At 34.2% G+C, this 22,216-nt stretch overlaps 1 protein-coding gene across 1 annotated transcript in view; it reads left to right on the forward strand.

Moving 5' to 3' along the window:
• The window catches only part of LOC129984741 (PAS domain-containing protein cky-1-like), a 149,598-nt gene that overhangs the window by 116,718 nt on the left and 10,664 nt on the right, over positions 1-22,216 (forward strand). Inside the window, exons 4-5 of the mRNA XM_056094688.1 lie at positions 17,076-17,165; positions 17,282-17,467. Of these exons, the coding sequence (XP_055950663.1) occupies positions 17,076-17,165; positions 17,282-17,467 (276 nt within the window). The remainder of the gene's footprint in view (positions 1-17,075; positions 17,166-17,281; positions 17,468-22,216) is intronic.

A 22,216-nucleotide genomic window follows, 5' to 3' on the forward strand; every position in this document is an offset into this window, starting at 1 on the left:
AGTTTTTAATATTTCAACGGATTTTAGATATGTTAATAATTTATTTCATTAATTATTTTATCAATTTTATGTTTGTGAAGTTGTTTTATTTATTTATTATCACTCCAGACTAACCAGAGCCACATTTGCTTCAATCACGCAGTGATTGAAGCAAATGATTTGTTTTATAAATTTTAAACCAAGCGAAAATGAAACAGATGGGGAATCGAGCAATTATGACGAGGTTTTATCGTTATTCCGACATTTTATGTTCCATAGAACTGGCATTTTGTATGCATTTTATTTACGGTGACTAAGAAAGTTTTTTAATCGACCCCTTTGCGGCTCCCTGTCAATCTAGCGGTCTTGGGCAGCTGCTTAGTCTGTACAGTTGGAAATCCTCAGCAGTGTCACGAATATAAAATGGCAAATGTTTGAAATATGGATGACCTGATTATGTTGTGCCGAATACTTAATTAAGAAGAATTAAATTGGTAAATTGTGCTCAATATAATTGTCTGTCAAAACATACCATTCATGAGGATCTCAAGTGCAAGATGCTCTTTAGCAACACACATTTTATGCGGTATAGTAGAGCAAAAGTATTTTTAATAACAGGAGACAGTATTTGCTAATTTATAAATTTCATATTTTAAAAACACCCTTAACGTATTCAGTTTTCTTTCAATTCCTCAATCAAAATTTGCAGAAACGTGACAAATAATGCCTTCAATCCATAAATCGAAACGTCATTTCTGTTCAAATAAAAAAAAAACCGCGAAAAAAAATCCCAATTACAAGCCTATTACCAGCGTGTTGTCTTCTGTCGGTCAGCTTAGCGGGAATCCAAAGGGTTCACGGAAGGGGAGGGTGGAGGATTGTAATGAGCCCCCGCAGGAAGTGGCTCCCGTGCGGATCCGCCCCTCCGGGCCAGTAGCAACGGGGCGACGTAAGACCGGCAGCCCCACAATTACGGCGTCATTTGCGCAGACGATGACTGGGTGCGTCGAGCCCTGGGGCAACCAGCCACGCCCTCTGCGACAACCCCCCCCCCCAGTCTCCACCAAGGAGAAGCACTTCCAGGCACGAATCCTTTGTGGCTCCCTTACTTTTCAAGTAAAAGACCGTAAAGATTTTACTTGAATTATGGAAATAATTTTAGTACCAGTTGAGTCTGCGTCAAAGAATAGTCCGATTTTCTTGTCGGAGTTATGAACACAGTTACAGCAGAGCTTTCTAAATTTTTGAGAGATTTTATATAAGGTTGTATAGGTGAAAGCTAAATCCTCAGGAGTGTTACTTCTTCAAATTTTTTCATTATTTGATAGTTTAAATCTAAATCTCAATTCAAATCATTGCATTAAGATTGGTCAACTAGACGCATTAATTAACTTTCTTTGTTAAAATCGCCAAGTAATTCTATACTTAATTTTACTCTTTTTATTTAATATAAAATTTTTCCTATAAAAATACCTCTATATATCTCTCTATCCCTCTTCCTATAAATATTCCTCTATTTTTCCTATAAAAGTCCCTCCAAAAATATAGCCTGGAAGCGTTTTGGAAAAATAATAAATAAAAATGAAAGTCGAAATAGTGTTCTCGAATAAAAAACGGTTACAATCACTTGATTCAAAATAAAATGTTGCAAGATAGTGACAGCATTGGTGACTCGTTTCTTGAGACAAATAAAATGAAGTAATAAAACATTCAACTTTGCTTTCCTAGCAGTGCATACACTACTGGACTGCACATTGACTAATTCGCATTAGTTTTCCATATGTGAAAGATTTTTTAGTAATTTTGATGCACCTAAATTGCTTATTAAATATCTGTAACTCTGACTATTTTTAAGATATTTTGTTCTATATGCTATCGTGATCACAGATATAAAGCTATTTTCCATCTAACGTTGCAGTTAATCAGCTCTAATAAAGTCCCTATACTTGCCGTCTTTTCGAGTTAATCAAAAAAATTTGTGAATGATCCTTTTAAAATTTGATTATCAAATCAAATTTAAGATCATAGTATATTTACTACGTTGGTGATATTTACTTCTTTGGTACAACTGAAGAACTGTAGCGAAAAATATATCAAGAAATGATGTCTAATTTTTGAAAAATCGTTACTTGCTAGTGAGTGGTGTGCAAAAATGAAACAGAACTGCCCTCACAAAAGAAATAAAATTCTCGCATCACTTGACCCCTCCCCTCCCCCATACCGACTGATATTGAACTGCATTCAGAAACTGGTTTGTCGGACCTTCAGAGATGGGAATGGCCAGTCCAGTCCGAATCTGCTCTGTCTGCGATTGAAATGTTATGCCTACCCCAAAATCAATAACCTATCAAACATGAAAAATAAAGAAGAAGAAAAAATCCTTCGATTTGACAGAATCGTTTGCTCTCCTCCCCTCCCAGTCCCCACATTCGATATAGGAGTCTAAGTGTCGAGTGGTAGGTCCGGGTTCATTCGGGGGTTCATCTGATAAAGACGATAATTATTTTGATGGATTACGGAAACGATTTGTCCAAAATTAGCTGCTTTGCGCTCTTCTGCCGCAAGAAGGGAGGAGGACGGCGACCTTGACGAATAGAAGCTGCCACTGAATTATTGGAAATATCGAGTACCTGTTCAAGTGGGTTGATAGTCACACAAATGTAATTGGAAGAACCTATCCTGTTGCCTCAGAGGCGGAGTGTTCGCCTTTTGCGACAAAACCCATCGACACTGGTAAATTTCCCCTCATCTTTGTAAATCCTCTTCTTTTAGGGTTCCTAATCATTTTATTTAACATCTATCAGCCCAACTCTCCCATCTTAGATGGAACAGTAGTTAAATACGAGTGCTATGAACATTTTCATATTGCTTGTATTGAGGAACATGACAGAATGTCTCGTTCACTTCAAATGGCAAGTAAATGCGATGCTAACATAATATTCTCATTTTAGTTGCATTGCGAAAGTTCATAAGACATATTTAATGCTAGAAACTTCATTTTTTAACTTTAATTTTCGAAATTATTTTCAGAATTCCATAAAATTTTATTGACAACAAGTTGACGATAAATCAAATCAGTAATAAATAAATAAAATAAAAAAAATTTAAAATAAAAGCCGTGATGAGAAAAATAGAAGACAGTAGAAATAGTAAATTAACTGTATTATGAATTCGTCGATTAGAACAAACATCACATCGAATTATTTCCATTGATACTAATTGTGTGAAGATGCAACAATGAATAACAAAACTACAATACGAAGGGGCTTCTTTTCATACTTTTTTTTTTCTCTAAGCGGAACAGAAAAGCAGACAGAGGAGGAAGCGATTTAAATAATAATAAATAGATATACATAACAGGAATTCAATATGCGAATAAGTAGTAATAAAATGCTCTGCTAAACAAGCTAATATGAACAAAAAGAAAACTGCACAAAACGGTGGTAACCCTATCAGACTGCCCAGGTGGGTACGAAAAACATCAACGGAGGAAAAGGGATCGCACCCATCACGCGTGAAAAGAAGGAAGCTACCTGATTGTAAACATCGCCTGCCCCCCGACTCGTGTATTTAGTGCGTTTACCCCCGATTACCTTCGCGCACGCCCACGCCGAGGCACGCTCGCGGGAAGAGTGACCGCTGTCGTGTTCCACGGTCACCCTCCGCTGAATCCGTTATCCGAGAACCGCAAGGCCAATGTCGTCTCGGACACAATTGGATCTTTATCTTTCCCGTCGCTTAAGCATCGATTCCTTGCGGTCATGGCTCATCTGATGGGAGAGCTGAGATGGAATGAAAAAGAAAAAAAGGATAGTTCATTTTTAAATTTGAATATCCGATTTAATAAAACTTTTTAGATGTAGGCATAAGAAATTTCGAATTAAATTAAATAAAAGTATTATCACCCCCATAAAATTAAAAGCCGTGGCAGTGAATACCTTGGATGGCATTGGTTAACAGTAGTTCTCATTACCGATCTTTTGCATAATTGAAACAATTTCACAGAATCTAGCATGGGATTTTTGGCGATTAATACCCACTATGTGATTAACACACTTGCCCGAAGTCGAATATGCATTTCGGAGGCCTTTTTCCCCTACTAATTGGAATTAAAATTTTGGATAGAATTAGAGTTCTAGCCATAATTTCAAATTCAAAATTTCATTCAAGCCATTGCGTTTTTGAGTTATTGCATGCGAAACAACAGATAGACGGACAGTTACCCATTTCAAAGATTTGGCTCAAAATTTTGTAAGAATCTATACTTTAGATGCTAAAACTGTAAGCCAAATTTAATTTACCTGAACTGCTACGTTTTGGAATTATCGTGTTTACGTGCACGCAAATGTACAGACAAAAAGTTAACCCTTTTGCAGATTTTGTTCAAAATGTGATATGGGCTTACATTTTAGATGTTAAGCTTAAGTATCCAATTTTATCGATCTAGCTCTCTATATTTTGTAGTTATCGTATTCACTTGTACTGGAAAAGTCGGACAGATATACTTCCTGTGATGGGCCCATTCATTGCACCGCCTACAGAATCCTCCCGAATCTACAAGATTTCTGCCGATACCAATTCTCACCAGAAATAGAACGAGAGGGGAAAAAACTAATTATTCTGCGGATTTTGAATTAGATAGAAATTTTAGTACTCAGCCATACTGCCAAACTCTCTGTGTCCCGCTCAAAAAAGGAAGCGCTCCGTTTTCAATTCTCTTAAAAAGCTTGCAGGGCGGCGACATCTTCTCAATGGTCTCTGCTGCGAGATTTGTTCATGTCGGTGACGAAATTTTTATTTCTTCCCAAGATTCTTCTTCTTAAAAGAGATGACTGTAAACAGTTTGATCTTCCCGGAGACTGGCAATTCTAAAAATTTAGGCCAGGAGAAATGCATATGTTTTTAAAATATTGGATCGTAATTCATGCATAGAAGGAGTAAATTGTTCAATTTGTGTGATTAATTCTCGCCAAAGAAAAGAAAAGAAAAAAAAAAAAAAGGCCAACGAGTGGTTTTGTGTCTGTCGAGTGAGAATTCCGATTGGATTGATTCTCTCCAGATGCTGGCCAGTGGACTTGGAACTCTTGTGTGAGATTTGCGGTGTTTGAACTATTCTAGTCAGAAATCAAGAGAATCTTGTGGGAAACCATTTCATTCCGTGATGCGATTTCATATCGAGCCAGAAGACATTGCTGTGGAAACGGTCGTCGATTTAGATAGATAAAACAAATTTTGATAAAGTTTGTAATTCATTATTTGGTCTTGTGATGGACCAATTTTGGAGCGGATTCTGCAATCTCTTCGGTTTCTTTGAAAGGAATTTTTTGTAAGTAAATCGATAATTAAGATATAAATTATTCTTACAGTGTTTTTGCTAAATATGAATTAATTATTAAATAAAGAATTCATAAAGGTAAAAATCTTGCATAAGATCTTTTACAATTGCTCGACAACTTATCGCAGCCACGAAGTCACATTTCCTTTGGATCCATTTTGTTCAAAATTTGATAAAAATCTGTAAATTTGATGTAGAATCTATGTACCAAATTTCATTCACACAACTCAAAATGTCTTTGAATTATCACCTTCAAGACAAAGACATAATTTCAAAATGTGCTTTTCGGTCTCTCTGGGGTCTCAAAAGAGATGTGTCAAAATTTCAATTTCAAATTTCTCGATGATTACAGTATTTCCTCTTTGCATACTTCTCTCAAGAGAAAGGAAAAGCGAATGTGGGCTGAAGTCTGTCCTGGATTTCTCCAAAAAGATCCGTTCTTGTGTAGGTTGTCAGAAGTGATATCCGAAGCTTTAGATTATGGGTTTCCTAACAGTGGGTTGCAGTAGTAATTTACATGAGTATATATCTCTCCAATGGACCGCAATTTTTAAAAATTTCGGTACCGCTTCTTTAGCTCTCTCTCTCAACACGCTTTCGTGGGAACGAAAGCTGCAGGGAACACCTTTGTATTCATGTTAATCTTCTTTCTGGTGACCTTTTTCAGAAAGTTATCGTTTTTTTTTTCAAGGGTTAGCAGCTTTCTTTCGTAGATATCAAGCAGAATGGAACTCTTCTTAACTAAAATTAAATTTTCTCGCTTTACTCTACTGAATGTCAATCATTTCAATTTCTGAAGAGTGCTGAATCTTTCCAGATTATTCATCACTGTTTTTCGATATATCCCTTTTGTTGTTTAATACGGGTACGAACATGCGCGAATATTCAAATTACGAAAATACTTCCTATTTTGAAAGCTGAAACATTATTTCGGACCTCCATTACACACAGTAACACATGTGGCAAGTGCAATAAAATTAAAAAGCAAAAATCACACTAAAGTATTTCAAGTGTTCTTACATATTTTAAAATAACATAGTTGAGCTTGTCGTTGATTATAGCCGACGAGGATAGAACGTTCAAGGAGTACCTGAACGCACAACACACCTCCTAACCAAACAACCTCCCACGCTTGAAGAAAATTATTACACTTAATCTAATAAATTATTATAACTTTTAAAATATATTTCGATTTTAGAGAATATGATCTGACATCGGAACATCATTTAGCCGAAAAACCGAGTTCGTAACTGGAATGGAGCAGAAAGGTAAAGTTCAACCCATTTTACGACTTCGGCTTTCACGGTTCAGATGCAGGGGGTGACATTCTTGATAGGATTAGTCCAGCAGGGGTCGCAGCGAAAGACGCACGGAACAATGGGCGGCAGACGACAACAATGGGGTGAAGGTAACCCCTATGAACTTCCGCCTCCTGCACCCCCTATCACGAATCCCGTTCCTCTGCTAATCGCCAGATTCAAAGGGTCATTCTCGCAACAAATCGACCAGAGTTCAAAATTTGCACTTAGGATTTCTTCGAACCTTTTTTTATTTTTATTTTTTATTTATTTATTTATTTTTTTATCAAGCTTAAGAAAAAAGAACACCGATCAGAAAAATAATAGGTTCTTTTTAAAACTATTTTTGAATAGTTGAATTTTTCTGTTATTCAGAACTAGTCGCGTTTGGCAACAAGTTCGGTACATCAGGACGAATGGTCAATTAAAATTTCAATGAAGTCTCTTCTGTAACTTAATCTTAATGGCTTCCTTGTTAAAATATTTCGATAGACAGGACAACCTATTCTATTTTAGAAGCTTTATGACCTACAGCTCTTTATTCCGTGCCCTTCTCTTTGTTTTTGGTCTATATCTTTATACACTCAAAGTGTAAGAGCAGCCGTGTTTGAAAATGAACTTACTTTATATAAATCTCTCACCCTTGCTTGATTCTGAAGTTATTAGTTATTAAGTATAGTAAAATTTCGAATTTTTATTTAAAACAGGCTCTAAGGTGACATTTATTCAACTTCGAGGAATAAGCTGAATCATCTACAACACCAACAATAGAAGAAAAACTTAAGATTAAATATTTGTTGTGAAGGGGAATAGGATTTGAGTTTTACTTCAACCTTGAAATTTACAAATACGAAATATGTTTTAAATATTTTTTTTTAACTAACCAAAAACAGATAAAAAAAAAATGTGACATGTAATCAAAATTATTTGAGATAAGAGGTTATTGAGGAAAAATACCAAAATATTTCTAACAAATTATTTAATGAAATGTTATTTAATGAAATTAACTTTAGATGTGATGTGCAGGTTTCCACCTTCCAAAGTATATTTGCACCCCATTTAGTAGCTTTAGGATTAAAGTATATCTTATAGCGCGTTAATGCCTCTTTTATTATTAGTCGAATTAAAGTGAAATCCATAGCGATATTTAATATTCTTCGAATGAATTCGGATTTTTCATCAGGCGATCGCTTAGCTGAGTCACAACACTGGACAATGAAATAAAATTACCATTTGTTCATAGGAATTTCGTTACTCATAATTAATACAGGTATACAATATGTATTTAACGTTAATTAAATACATTATTAAATAAGATTATATGTATATTATTGTATTGTATGTATATTATATATTTGTATTATAAGTTATTGTTTAGAATACAAGTTATTACTGAGATTTCTTTTTCTTTTATACGAAGTTTAAATAATGTAGTTTAAAAAAATTGATAAACCTTTTCCATCAATATTCTTTATAATTGACTAAATATTCGAATACTTGAGAAATTATCTCTAAAGAACAAATAAAACTTTTTAAAATTAAGGATGTCTTATTTTTTCCTCTAGTGCCGCAATATTTTCCTTGTACTGACCCTGCCATAAAATATATCTTGGAATCTTAATTAAAAATTTTTTTGATGATTAAAATATCCCTTAATTAAAATACTATTATTATATCAATTACAAAAACAAAATATTTTTTTCTCACCATTTTAATTTAGGAACGAATTAAAAAGAGAGAGAGAGAGAAAGAGAGAGAAGAGGAAAATCATATAAAATTATTTTTCACACTATTTTATTTCAAGAAAAAATGCTCGGAGCAATATACGATGGAGTTTGATTATTTCGAATTTTATAATTCAATTCCATCCGTAATTAGAATGTTTTTTTCTCTGGCCTCTCGGTTTTTTATTCACATAATTCTGAAATGTCTCTAATAACTCGAATTTATTCGGTTTGAAAAGAAAGCTGCAAATTAAAAATAATTATTTTTATTTCCGAGTGGTTTTCGTTCTTTAAGTGTGGCCATACTTTGTGTGATTGCAAATGAATTTTGTTTCACAGATGCAATTATTCTATAATGTATACTAAATCAAAAATGTAATAAAATATTTCTCACTTTACTTTAAAACTTTGAACACTTTAAAGTGAATTTTATTATTCGTTCTGAAGTTTATTATTATTCATTTATTTATCGAAATTTCTTACTTATTTGTTGGAATTTTTATTTTTAAATATTGTAAAATTTGTAATTAGTATTATTTTATTTATTGAAAGTAAATATTCATTATTTATCAGCTATATAATATTTATTAAATCTGTCACTTTTTAAAAATAAATTTTTATTCCTAATTTTTACTCTGAAAAAGATTTTTTCTTTCTTTTCAATTTAAAAAAAAATCTAAATAGGTGTTCTTTATGTTTCCATTTTGAAATTAAAACCAAAAAGAGATCTTTCTTGTTACAATGAACGGATGTTTTAGCATTTTGGAATGCGAAAAGTATCTTTTTAGTTAAATTTTAGTGTTTGAGATTAAATTTGTCCCATTTCTATTTTAAAAACTGCCAAAAGAAATAAATAAAAAAAAAATCCTCTCGGCAAGCTGGAAGGTAAAAATAGATTCCTTTACATCTAAGTTATTATCTGGCAACATAAATGATTGATGTTAGGAACAATCAAAATGAGGACTTGAAAATCCCTTTTCACGTCTGTTCTGATCACTTTCAATATCTAAGATATTGCAGCTATTTGGATACAAAAGTTGTTCGTCTTAATGAGATGCTAATTTGGTTCATCGGATTTATTTGTCTATCTTCAATATTAAGAAAATTATAGCGAAATGAAAATTTCATTCCCCCCACAACCATTTCTACCCACTTCGAGCTAGATGGGCCATTTAAGAACTGAAGAAATTTTCCCGAAGTCTTGTAATGAGAACCAATGCAAAATGTAGTCTTCCTTTAGGAATCTACCTAAAATTTTGAATAATGCGGCTTTGATTTCTAAATCATTTAAGAAAATCTGTTCCGAAAATATCTTTTGTAGCATTTAATTGCTAAAAAAATACAAAACAAAAACATATTAAAACTCTTTTGCTGTTTTTATTGTAAAAGAAAAATACTGGATATCTTGTGGACCAATAGATTAATAATAATTGCAGTTATAAAACTGAAATATGGATAAAATGATATTAAAATAATTAAAAATCAGAGAGAGATAATATTTACGGAAAAGTGGAATGACCGATAACATGCTTCAAGAGTTTCTCGCTGGTTCCATTCAACTGAAAATTTTATTTAATAAAATCACACAATTCCATGCAAGGCAGCAGAAAAAAGCTAATCATGCGGTTCACCCAAAATGCTTCATAGCAGGAAGAGTGCGAGAGCTAACATAAGCTCTTCTTTGAAAAACCGATGGCAGAGACATCTGGTGATGCATAAGTCAAATTTCTTCAAGTATCAGCTATGCGATATAAGTTAGACACAACGTTCATTTCAGTTTGTTGCATGGCAGCAGCAATGATCGAAAAAGGATAATTTTTTGAAATATTTTCCAGCTAGTTCTCGTATCATAACAATAGCATAAATTCAGTTGTATAGACTATTTTAAATTACTTACAAAACATTTCGTTTTTGATAAGCTAAAATCGTACAAGCGAGCAAGAAATGGATAGGAATAATGAATAGGACTTGCCATAAATAAAAAAGTATGTGTAAGGATGTCAGCATAAAATATATCAACATTTGAAGGAATCACCAGGAAAATGAACTTAATATCATGAATTTAATTCATTCCATTGTTAGATAAAATATTTTTAATTTTCAGATATTCATTTTTTTAATGTTTATAACTAAGTGACCAAATATTCCGAATAAGCTGCTTGAGACTTACTTTTAGAATTTTTGAACCCATTTTTCACATTAAAAAAATTAATAATATTGAGATATTTTTAATTCAGTCTTTGACAAGTGATCAAGGGTTTGGATTACTATCTTTTGTATTTAATAAATGAAGAGATGATAAGCGAAAGATGCAGAACTGGTGACACCAACTGACTGAAAACGTGTGCAATTATAAAAATGACAGATGAATAGCTTTGGTTTCGCATACATAATTTTTCCAAAATATTTATGCAAGTAAAATAAAGTGCAAGGAGATTAAAAGTTCTTCGTAATCTAAACCAATAACATTAAAAATTAGAGTAACTTTACTTTTGCTCTCAAAAAGATATCAACGCAATGATTTTTATGGAAATTTCGTTTTTCTTCATGTCTCGGATGTTTCAGTAGGAGGAAAAATGCCCTTATTAAAATAAATGAGGAAAAAATCTTTTGAGTCACTGAAGAAATTTTAGACACTGAGCATGTCTCAAAGTCACTTTAAAGTAAATGGAAAAATTCATCGATTCATTTTTAATTCTTAAAACGATCTTACAAAAAGTTTTAACAGTTCGCATTGGCATCATTTCATCACTTACTCTTTAAATACTTCTATTAAAATAGCATTAAGTCTGACTTTTTAAAAAAATAATCTAAACTAATTCTATATGAAAATATAATCAAGAAAAAAGTGAATGGAAAAAAAACTCTGCTCAAAATCTTGAAATTATTTTTCATTTCTTCAAACACATCGAGTCATTTTTCCATTATTCTTTATAATCCTATACTCAGGATTAAATTCATGATGAATAAACTGTACAGTTACGAATGATGTTCTAAACGCTGCATTTAAATACTAATTACTAATAATAATTGAATACTAGAAAGAACATATTGACTAATGTATTAAAATATTGAATGAATATTGCAAGGGTAATTTTTCATGTATTATTCAGATTATTTTTATGATTATCTTAAAGTAATTTGGTAGTCTGTATGCAATCTTGCTACTTCATTTACACTCTGGTTTCTTATCTGTATAATTTCCTTTTTTCTTATATGTATAATTTCCTGTAAATGAGTACGGCTTTTTCAAAAAGTTTTCGATGCCATTACTTCGAAATTTATTGTTACAAAGACCATAAACAAAACTGAGCTATGAATCCTTTTCTGATCTAATGATTCTGGAATAAAATAAGATACTGTACCGAGGGAACAACTAAGCAAAACTCATAAAACTACATTATATATATATATATATATATATATATATGTATATATATATATATATATATATATATATATATATATATATATATATATATATATATATATATATATATATATATATATATATATATATATATATATATATATATATATATATATTGCTCTATCATAAATTTTCATTTCTGAGCCATTCGGATTCTTAGTTATCAATTCATTAGAACTGAATTAATTTATTGAAATTTAGTGAAAAAAATCTTAAATCTGTTTCGCATCTTGCATTTTGATTATATGAATAGTTGTTCTTCAAAAGTTTTAATTCAACTCACTTAAGAAAAGCAGGATTATTCATCCTCCCATATGGGATACTGTGCTTAATTCTACAAGCTGAGTATGTGCTTGTCGGCCATTTGATAGACGGGCGTCTACATCGGTGATATGCCTCATGATGATATGCCCCGAAGGCAAAGAGCTGCAACGACTCATCGAATGAGCTAAGGCGGCATTATTCAACCGCAAAGAAATATATTTTAAAGCCTGCGCCATTGTCAAGAACTCTACGAATACACGACTGATGCAACTCCAGAGGAAGCCGCTGCATTGCAAGCAGACTGTCCACTTGCGCGTGCATTAAACGAGCGGACGGTTCTTGCATTTGCCGCCCGGACATCATAAATCCATTTTATTCCGCAGCATTCGCGCGCGAAATTCGGCTGCTTGACAAGGAAGCGGACACTTCTTGCGAATGCTGCTGACTCACTGACAAACGTATGCGAGCCTGTTTTTTTTATAGCGTTTTGTGGAGAAACTGAATGGCATCATTTCCGGCCATGCAAAACTTTTACAAAAGACCATGTCTGCCTGTGCATTGGTTTTTAGACTCCAAAGTATACGTACACTCACTTTCTTCTGCTCCTCACCCGTTGGATGCAATTGACCGCTTCGCTCTGAAACAATAGCCGACGTCCATTTTTCTTGAACGGGGGGAAAAACCCGACGAAATGTTCTTTTCTCTTCATTCTCCTTGTATTTTTTTTTTTTTTAGTTGTTGTGTTGTCTTTATTTATCGCACGTCTTGTTCCTGTACGGGAAGATGTTTTCTGGCGGGAGGCGGCACTTTTGAAGTGATCCTGTCCCGTGAGTTACTGTCGCATTGTGTGCCAGGATGTGTTGAGTCGCCGAGTTTTCGTCACAAAGCGAACAATCGCTTGCTGCGTCATCGGTCGGACTCGCGCCTTTAAAAACCGACGCTCCGTGCCCTCTCCCGTCCCTACTTAAAAGAAAGAAAGCGGCTCAAGTTTTCGAATTCAGAAATGCAGCCAATACATAAATGGCTGAAAGACAATGGCTGACTTTCACAACTTCTAAGAAATTCCATCTCTCCTTGAGAGAAAAAAAAATAATAATTACTTTTTCATGCTCTCATTTCTTAATCACTTTATGATTATTTAATGGCAGTAATAGTATTAACAGGTTGCATTTCATTCCCCTCTTGATCAAAAAACATGCATTAAAAAAACTGAAATATTTGATAAGTAATGAAAAGTTTTGATAAGAGGATGCATAAGCTTCTATTCTCGTAATCATCATCATATGCAAATTTTTTCTGTTTAAAAGTGGTATTTAAGCAACATTTTAATTTCTTTCAAAGCGGATGGGGATCGTTTCAAAATAATAATAAATGAGCTCTAAAAATTCATCCATTATATTGATCATCTCTTTTATGCCACATTCAGGTGATTCATTTTGAATGAAATAAGTTTTCCCATAAAATTGACTTCATTTCATCAAAGAAAGCTAAACTTTCCAAGTTTCTTTTTGTTGTTGCTTTTAAGCAAATATTTGATTATTTATATAAACCGCTGGAAAAGGGCCAAACTTTTCTTCAGACATTTTGCAATTTCTGATTAGTGACTTCATTCGGGAATCATTTCGGCATAATAATAATAATAATAATAAATTAAAATTCGAAATTGTCGGTTACAGAAAGGGCCTATAACGAAAATCGAAATTTCCACAAATATCACTATTCCTAATTAATGAGATTGATTACAACAATGCTTTATTTTTAAATGATTTTGCTAAAATAGGGGACCTTGGGCAAGACTGTGTGCCTAAGTGCTCAGATTTTTATTTTCAAAGTTCCGCACATGAAAGTGACACTTCATATTATAGTAAAGAAAACTGGTACGTATTTATTATTTGCATAGTTTGCGAATAATAATGATGAAATATCGACTACTGAATCTAACGTGTGATCTTTGTCGATTTGTCGCTGAAATGCGGTTAATACACAAATGCCAGAAAGTGAAATATATATTTTGGAAACATTTTTTTTTTCTTTCTGACAGATTGAAACCAAAATTTTACAGAAGAACAGAATTGCGACTAGATATTAAATTTCCTTTCTTTAAGTCATTGCTTTTTGAGTTGTTGCGTTTACTTGAAACGTGGAATACAGACAGACGGAGGAGAATCCATTGACAAATTTTATTCAAATAAAAATCTGCACTTTAGATGCTAATAAATCCGTGAACCAATTTCATTTATCAAAGTTATTGTGTTTTTTAATTAATGTGTTTACATACATGCGAAAGTTCAGAACGACAGATGATCAACCTCTTCATGAATTTGATTCTAACATTGATACAGACCTTCAGTTTTGATCTTAAACCTGTGTACCAAATTTTGTCTGCTTAGTTTTCATTATCCTTTAGTTTTGTAGTTATTATGTTTACTTGCACTTGGACTCTTCTGCTCGGATTTCGCTTAAAATTTAATAGAAATTCTTGAGTAATTATTTTAAACCGACTAACAAGCACAATTCTAAAAGATTTTTTTTAAAAAAATGCATTTTACAGATTTAAAGTCTAAAATATGGAGATTCGTAAAAAGTGCGAATTTGAATTTTTGAAGATTAGAATACTATTTCTACACTCTGAGAGAATAAAAAGTGGTTTAGGATTGATAATAATCAAAAATTTTGCACTGAAAATCTATTACAATTTTTTCCGATTGATTTTCTTTTCTATTTTAAATATAACTTCTGCGTAATAACGCCACAACCACTGTACAAATAATCGCAATACCATATTTTATTTTCCTGAATATAGCCTGCAGTGTAAGAAATTCTACATCGGATTACAAATAATGATTGAAAGTCGAGTCTTTGTAATGCAACCAGTCATCACAGAAAGAGAAACAGGGGCTTCCTTCAAAATTACTCCACTGTGGAAGAGAACTTGAAGTAATTCACCCCTGCACTGTTTTTAAAGTAATTCCTGAGCTGGGAGTTAGGAACATTATTCATCACATAATAGCGCACTAACGGTTTTTAGCACCTGTTTTCTCAGATATCGAGCTCGGTGGCCTGAGGTGATAAGATATTGGCCGACCCCTTGCTCAAACAGTCTGTTCCAGAGAGAGCTTTTTTAATGCCGCAACCTGTAAGATCTACCCCCGTGAGAAACTCGCCTACGGCCACTTAAGATTAAATGTTTACCGTTTGTTGCGTCGTAGATTCGATTATCGGTGCTGTGACCACAGGCTATGCATCGACCTTTACAGGTTGATGGATTTCACTGCCTACACCCCTCACCTCAGCGCTTTAAACGCCCGTAATCATTTTCGTTGGTCGAATATCCATTTTCCCACAACAGAGCTCTTGTTTAGAACGCTATTTTCTCAGAAATGGTGTTAGTATGAACTTACTGTAGGCACAATCCATACACACCTGCAGGAATAACCAGGGAAAAAAATTCTCACGGAAATGGTTCAAATTTTTGAAAAAATAAACTTGTTAGTTTACAGCTCAATTATATTATAAGGAAGTGATTAGTTGCAGTTATTGTATCTGGTGATTAAACGTTATTTGCATGTTCTGTACCTTCGAATAAAGCATTCTTTGAAGATTCTGTCAAATTCTGTTGGACTTGTTTATGTGCTGTGTGTGTGTGTGGGGGGGGGGGGAGTCTGTATTATCTTTTTTTTTTTTTTTAGAAATTGAGATTAGGAATGTAAAATATAAGCATATAACTTATATAACTTCTTATCCGCAGATTCGGTATCTACAAACAGCGCATTAGGGGGAAAGATCTACTACATCTTGTTATTAATTTGCAAATTCGATTATCTATATTTATATTTTACCCATAGGTGATATATCCGTTGTTTTAATTAATCCCGTTTTTTTAACTTAATTAATATTGCCCATGTGTCATGAACATCAGAAAAAAAAAAGATTCTGAAAACCCACAGGGTGCCCAAGTTAGCCAGTCATTTTTCAAATACCGCATGCAATACAAATCAGAACATGGCTGTTAGCATTTGCAAATAGCAGTTTTTTCCGTGCGCACTGCGTCTAAAGAGTAAAGAATGCTGAAAAAATCATTTTAAGAATAGATACTTTTTAAACTTTATTCAAAATGAATTGTTTATACATTTATTTAAATCGCTTATCTCTTAATTTGGCAATTGGTAATTGAATCATTGCATTTTTCTTTTTACGTTTAAGTTTTACTCACTACTTGCATTTTTTTTTTTTTTTTTTTTTTTTTTTACAGAGAGTATTGGGTTTTATTATTACACTTTTTTTACAAGAATTATTCGGACTGCCGATAGAATTACCACATACATAAACAGTGACTTCAAATTTCTTTAAAACACATAACTAAATGTGAGAGACAAAAGCAAATGTCGGAGCATGATGCCTGTAAAAATGAATAAAGTGCATTTAATTTATTAATTGCATGTAAAAAAAGTCTTTGAATTTATTTGTAAGCATAACATTTGTCTCAGCTTCAACTAAGGTCATGAGAAAAAAAAAAGTTAGGTAAATATCTACTTTAACTACAAAGAATATAAAGAGACATTGATTGCATTGTTACGTCAGATTGGTCAGAAACTTTTGCAACTGCATTTCAGGTATTATTTGTTTCTCATCTTGACTCTTATTTGAAGTTAGCTTTTAAAAATAGTTCTTATTAATTTCTTAATACCTTAAACCAATATGCATATGAGATTCATGTTTTGCTAAATTTCTGTCGAAAATCTTACCTAATGTTTATATAGTGAGTGATTTACCATTTCTAGTGAGATGATAATGTTTACATTCTAGGCTGCAATTCTCTAAATAATGCATTGGGATAATGATTAAGTCGTATTAAATCCCGAAGTTGAATCCTCTGGTGACAATGGTATTCTGCTGAAATGTGACTTCGGGATGAAAAAATGCACCCAGAATCCGCCTAAAATTCATTCATCAGCATATTTTATTAAAATAATCTTGCGCGTCTGTTGGTCGATTTTGATGATTTATGCGCAGATTTTTGTACTTATCGATGATTTTCTTGACAGGCCTTGAGTGGTTTTCTCATGATGATGACCCAGAACGGAAAGCTCCTGTACATATCTGATAATGCTGCTGAATATCTGGGACATTCAATGGTAAGTGTTTGACCTCTGTCTCTTGTGGCATTTTCAAATACAAAGAATAGGGATATAAAGAGAAGACTTTCATTATCGAATAATCAGACAATAATAGAATTCATCATGCTTTTCAGGAGGACTTGTTGATCCACGGAGACAGCGTGTACGACATCATCGAGAAGCAGGACCACCAAGCCATTCAGACGGAGCTGATGCGCAACTCCAATCCCCTGAACATGATGCACGATACGCGCATGTTCCTCTGCCGCATGAACGTATCGCGGAATGCACGACGACAGATGAGGTTCGGGGACCAGAAGGTGAGATATTTCGCCTGATTCGAATGCTTTGCAACTCATAAATATTAATCGCCTATTAATGAGGTTTGGTAATGACACCCTTTCTTTAAATAAGTGAGTTGCTCATGAAGGGAGACAAAGCTCATGAATCTGTTTGCTGCGGTAGCGATTTTAATCCTCCTTCATCGAGCACAAAGGTTTACATTTGGAGATCCTCTCTTTTGAGACCCATTTCATCTTCGGCTCAATGAAGTTTTCCAGAGATGAGCAGCTCGTGATTTTATCGAAAAATGTTTTTATGGACTAGAAAAAACTTTTGTGAAGATAAAAAAAATAAAAAATATTACTTTCAAATGTAATTCAACAAATATTTTCTTCAAATATTTTTTCCACCTTTTTTATCCTGTAGCGAACCATCACAAATTAATTTGCGACCCCCTGGTTTGGAAGCATATTTAGCTATACTTATGCGCTGAGCATTCTTGATAAATACAAAATGTGACATCATCTTTGGTCACAGAGGGCCTTGAAGTCCTGAATTTGACATCGCGCATATAGCAGTAAGTTGCCTCCCAAGAGCATTAAGAAGTAAAAAAAAATTTTTTTTTAAAGGTTAATATTTGTTTTCTTTTGGAGGAAAATCCCCAACCGTAGCAAGTAAACCTATGCTACTACGCATAACGGCCTAACAGTTTTTGGAGAACAAGCACTGAGAATAAAAATAAAGCGAGAAAAGAGCTGCTCATAAATTTTTGATTCATTTTTCTTAAGTTGATTGGAATTACCACAACAAAAATAATTAAGTGCGAAACATTGCCCCAAAAGGGGTTTAACAGAAGATCTTCGGTAATCGGGATAAATTCCGAATAACTTATTCTCGTGATTTTCTCATCCTATTAAGAAATTGGAACTGAGAGAACTGGAAAGTGGAACTGAAATTACAGCAAGGGATATTTACATCTGAGTGCGACTCCAGCGCATCGCTTATGACGAATGACCAACACATTCGCTGCGAGTGAGCGTGCTCACCTTTGTGTAAAACCTTTTCTGTTTCTTTCATGTGTTTATTTAGCAGCTGTGAAGAGATTTCGCTACTCTCGAACGATCGAGCATTCCATTTCTGGAATCGTAATTGGCGCGTATGTAACAACCGAATCACGTGATCTCTCCCATATCGCACCATCGTAGACACCAAAGAGCAACACGGAAGATGCGCGAGAGGTCAGGCCTCCGTGGCGTGGGAGTGCCCTCGAGGATTGACCTCTGCAAAGAAAAAAAAAACGCGATCCTTGTATTTATTGATTTACGAGCCCATCAAGTGACCTTTGGCGCGCGGGTTCGCAGGGAGGGGCCGCTTCGCTAAATTTTGATATCAAAACATCAATCCCCCCTGTTTGCGGTTTTTTCACCCTCCATCCCCGTCCCTTCTTATTTAGTGACTTTCAACGTTTCTTACTTTTTGATCCCGCATTTAAGGTGCAGGAGAGCGGCAGCGAAACCTTTCCGACACTATGTTTTGAATTTGAGTTGAAGCAAATAGGTGTAAAGCAGATATGTTTGGAGGGCAAACGTTAGAGATTCAAGTTGTTGCTAATTGTATTCGTGTATTAAAGTAATTGAAGTAGAAAATATAGTTGAGTCTTACAAAGACAGCGCTAAAGAAAATCACATGACACTTGCCAATGACGATGCTTCTTGCTTAATTTAAACCAGCGCTATACGATACTTAGACATTACAAAGCTTGTAGCACGGGGCTCTGACCTGCCAGCTTCCAAAATGAAGCGTGGAACATTCATTTTGAAAGATATTCTGATAGATGTCGGTTCTTTACTCTCGAGTCAAAGAAATTCTCGAATATTCGTAGCAAGCTCTCCGTTTGTTGTGTATACGATTGCTCGGCACAATTCATTTTCCATCGTCAATCAGATAAGTAATTGCATTATTGACGTCAACTGAAACCGACAAACATGACTCGATTCAATTGGATCAAACATTCGGCGCGTCATTTCACGTCAAATACTTGTTTTTGCGACTGATGACTCAAATGTAGGATCTAAAGTACGAATCAAAATTCGATACACCATGTAGCACACGATTTTTAGCCGTCTAGTGAAGAGAATCTAGAAGCATTTTAAGGCCTCTTTTCTTTCTTTCTTTTTTGGACCAATAGGGTCCAAAATTTTATCTGAGGTCTACTTTTTGTATCAAGACTGCATAAGAGATTTCGTAATAATTCATTCCCCCCCCCTTTTTTTTTTTAATATTTTTGAAATCTATTTTGTTTGCGTAAGGATTTGGCACAAAATTGGATACCACATATTTACAATTTTAGTAACAAAATTATCAGTCTAATGCCATTTAGCTCATTTCAATTTCTGGAGGGTTCAGTTTGCTGCTGTGTGTGATTGTCATGCATCTTCAAGCCTGACGCATTGTCGTTTCGTCTCAAAATATTTCTGCAAATTAGAATGAAAAAAATCTGATTTTTGTGATTTAAAGTCTTAGTTAAAAAAAATGACGGAGGTCCTTGTCATCAAGAACTGAAGTTCAAGGCAATAAAATGTTTTTTTCTAAGAAAATGTACAGATGGCCGAATGAAAAATTAAAACTCATATTATTCAATAAGTTTTAAAAAAACAAGAAAACACGTGCATAATCTTTTGGTACAAATACATTTGTCACAGATATTGGTCCTGATACAAAAATTATCCGGATAGAGTGGACTCCCCTAAATTGACCAAAATTCTTAATACTCCCTGATGAAGCTGTCACCGCCCTCTCCACCACATAAAAATCGTTAAACTTGACCATAGCTAGGAATTCCGAGGTGTTTTGGGCGCCTCCCCCCTGCCTCGACCGGTTGAAGCCAACATTAGCAACAGAGCTAACATTTCAGTTAACATTAACAAGATTGCATGGTTTATTTCATTTAAGTCTGGCATCTTTTGGTTATCACGTTTGCATGCATGCATCTGTCTGCGGACACATTTGATTCGAAATGTGATAGGAATTGACAGTTCAGATGCTGAAATCGGGTAACAAGTTTGATCTGTCCGGTTGTTTGCATTTCGTAGTTATCGTGCTCACTGGCTCTTGGGTGAGTAACCAGACACATTGCCTCTCTATGGATCTCTATCGAAATTTGATAGAAACCAACGAACTTGGAGTTGACATTACACATTTCTTTAACTCAAAGCATCATTGCATATATATATATATATATATATATATATATATATATATATATATATATATATATATATATATATATATAAAGATATTTTTCATATAAGAGAAAGTAAAACTATTAGTTCACCAAATATTTCCCTGGAGAATTTATTTAAGAATACAGAATAAAACCACCGCATTAGCAAGCTTTCCGTATTCACATCTATGAATCCATTTCGGGCATTTAGAATATCTATTGGGGGGGGGATTAAAATGATAAACCAAAAGTCCTCTTCCCCAAAAAATACAAAGGTAGTTTGCTGCTTTGCAGCTTTGATTCGAGAGACCTGAGCTCCTCATAAATCAACGCATAGATGAACTTGTTGTGCATTATACCTAAAAGGCTCAAACAATCTTTACACTGAAATAGCGTTGAAGTTTGTGATTTTTGGTTGAGACACCAACTAGTCATCTGACCAAAATTCAAGATAAGATCTATTGCACCCCCCCCCTTCAATAAACTGAATATTGCGTTAAAACGGGACCTTGATAGAACTAAAACAAAACTTCTCCGATTATCATTGTTATTTATTTTATTGAAAAAAACATGCAAACGATTTTTTCGCCTCTTTATCCTTGCACCCACTTAATCCACGCATGTTCACTCTGTAATCCTATTTGTTCCGTGTGTCTAATCCAAAGGAGGCAGTAAGTAATGAAATAATAATCCCTGAAATGGAAGGAAATGATCGTTTTCGGTGACCATAACCCAACCACAGGCACCATTAAAATCTTACATCCCCTGATCCGTAAATCGCCGATCTCATTAGCTAGCTACCGAGAGAACAAAAGGCCTGCGGTGTAGGGGTGGGGCAAGTTAAAAAGAAAAAGGTCGTTTGAGAAAGAGCGGTTGCGTGTGAGAGAGCCACCCGTCATCACAGGTACCGGTGCGGCATCTTTCTGATGTTGCCCGTTCGTTTGCTCCCGTTTCGCCGCAGACGATTCTGAGCACAAAGGACATTCCACAAAGGGGTTCTTCGAAATTGGAAGGACCCGGTAGCAATTACCTTTGTCTCTGTTTCGCCAAACTTTGTTTTTACACTTAGAATGACCGTGGGAACCTGGCTGTGGACATACCAAAGGAATGAGCTGTAGCTGCGTGGGTGGGATCAGTTGGGTCGCTTTTAACCACTTAAATGGTTTGTTTCTCCTTCTCGTTCTATAAGATGAAATTTGGGAAAGTATATGCTCGTATTTTTCGTTCTAATACTTTTTAGAACATTTAAGATGCTCATCAGTTACAGCATTTGACAAATTTTCATTTCAAATTGCGGTACTCACGAATAATCGGTTGTTTCATGAGATTAAGATAGTTTGAGTGCGCAAAGTGCCCGGGCAGAGCAATCAGGGCGATTTAAGACTAAATGGCTTTTTATACGATACTGGAAGAAAAATTTCAAGCGGGAGGTGTTAATCAATAAAAGAAAGAGGTTTTTGTTCTTATCAAATATGATTTATTTTTCAAATTTTTCCTCGCTCTCTGCTTGATCGAATGCAGTTGTCATAGAAAAAGAAACCGATTCCAAAATATGAATATATTT

The sequence above is a fragment of the Argiope bruennichi genome, chromosome 9, assembly GCF_947563725.1.
Source record: "Argiope bruennichi chromosome 9, qqArgBrue1.1, whole genome shotgun sequence".
Lineage (NCBI taxonomy): Eukaryota > Metazoa > Arthropoda > Arachnida > Araneae > Araneidae > Argiope > Argiope bruennichi.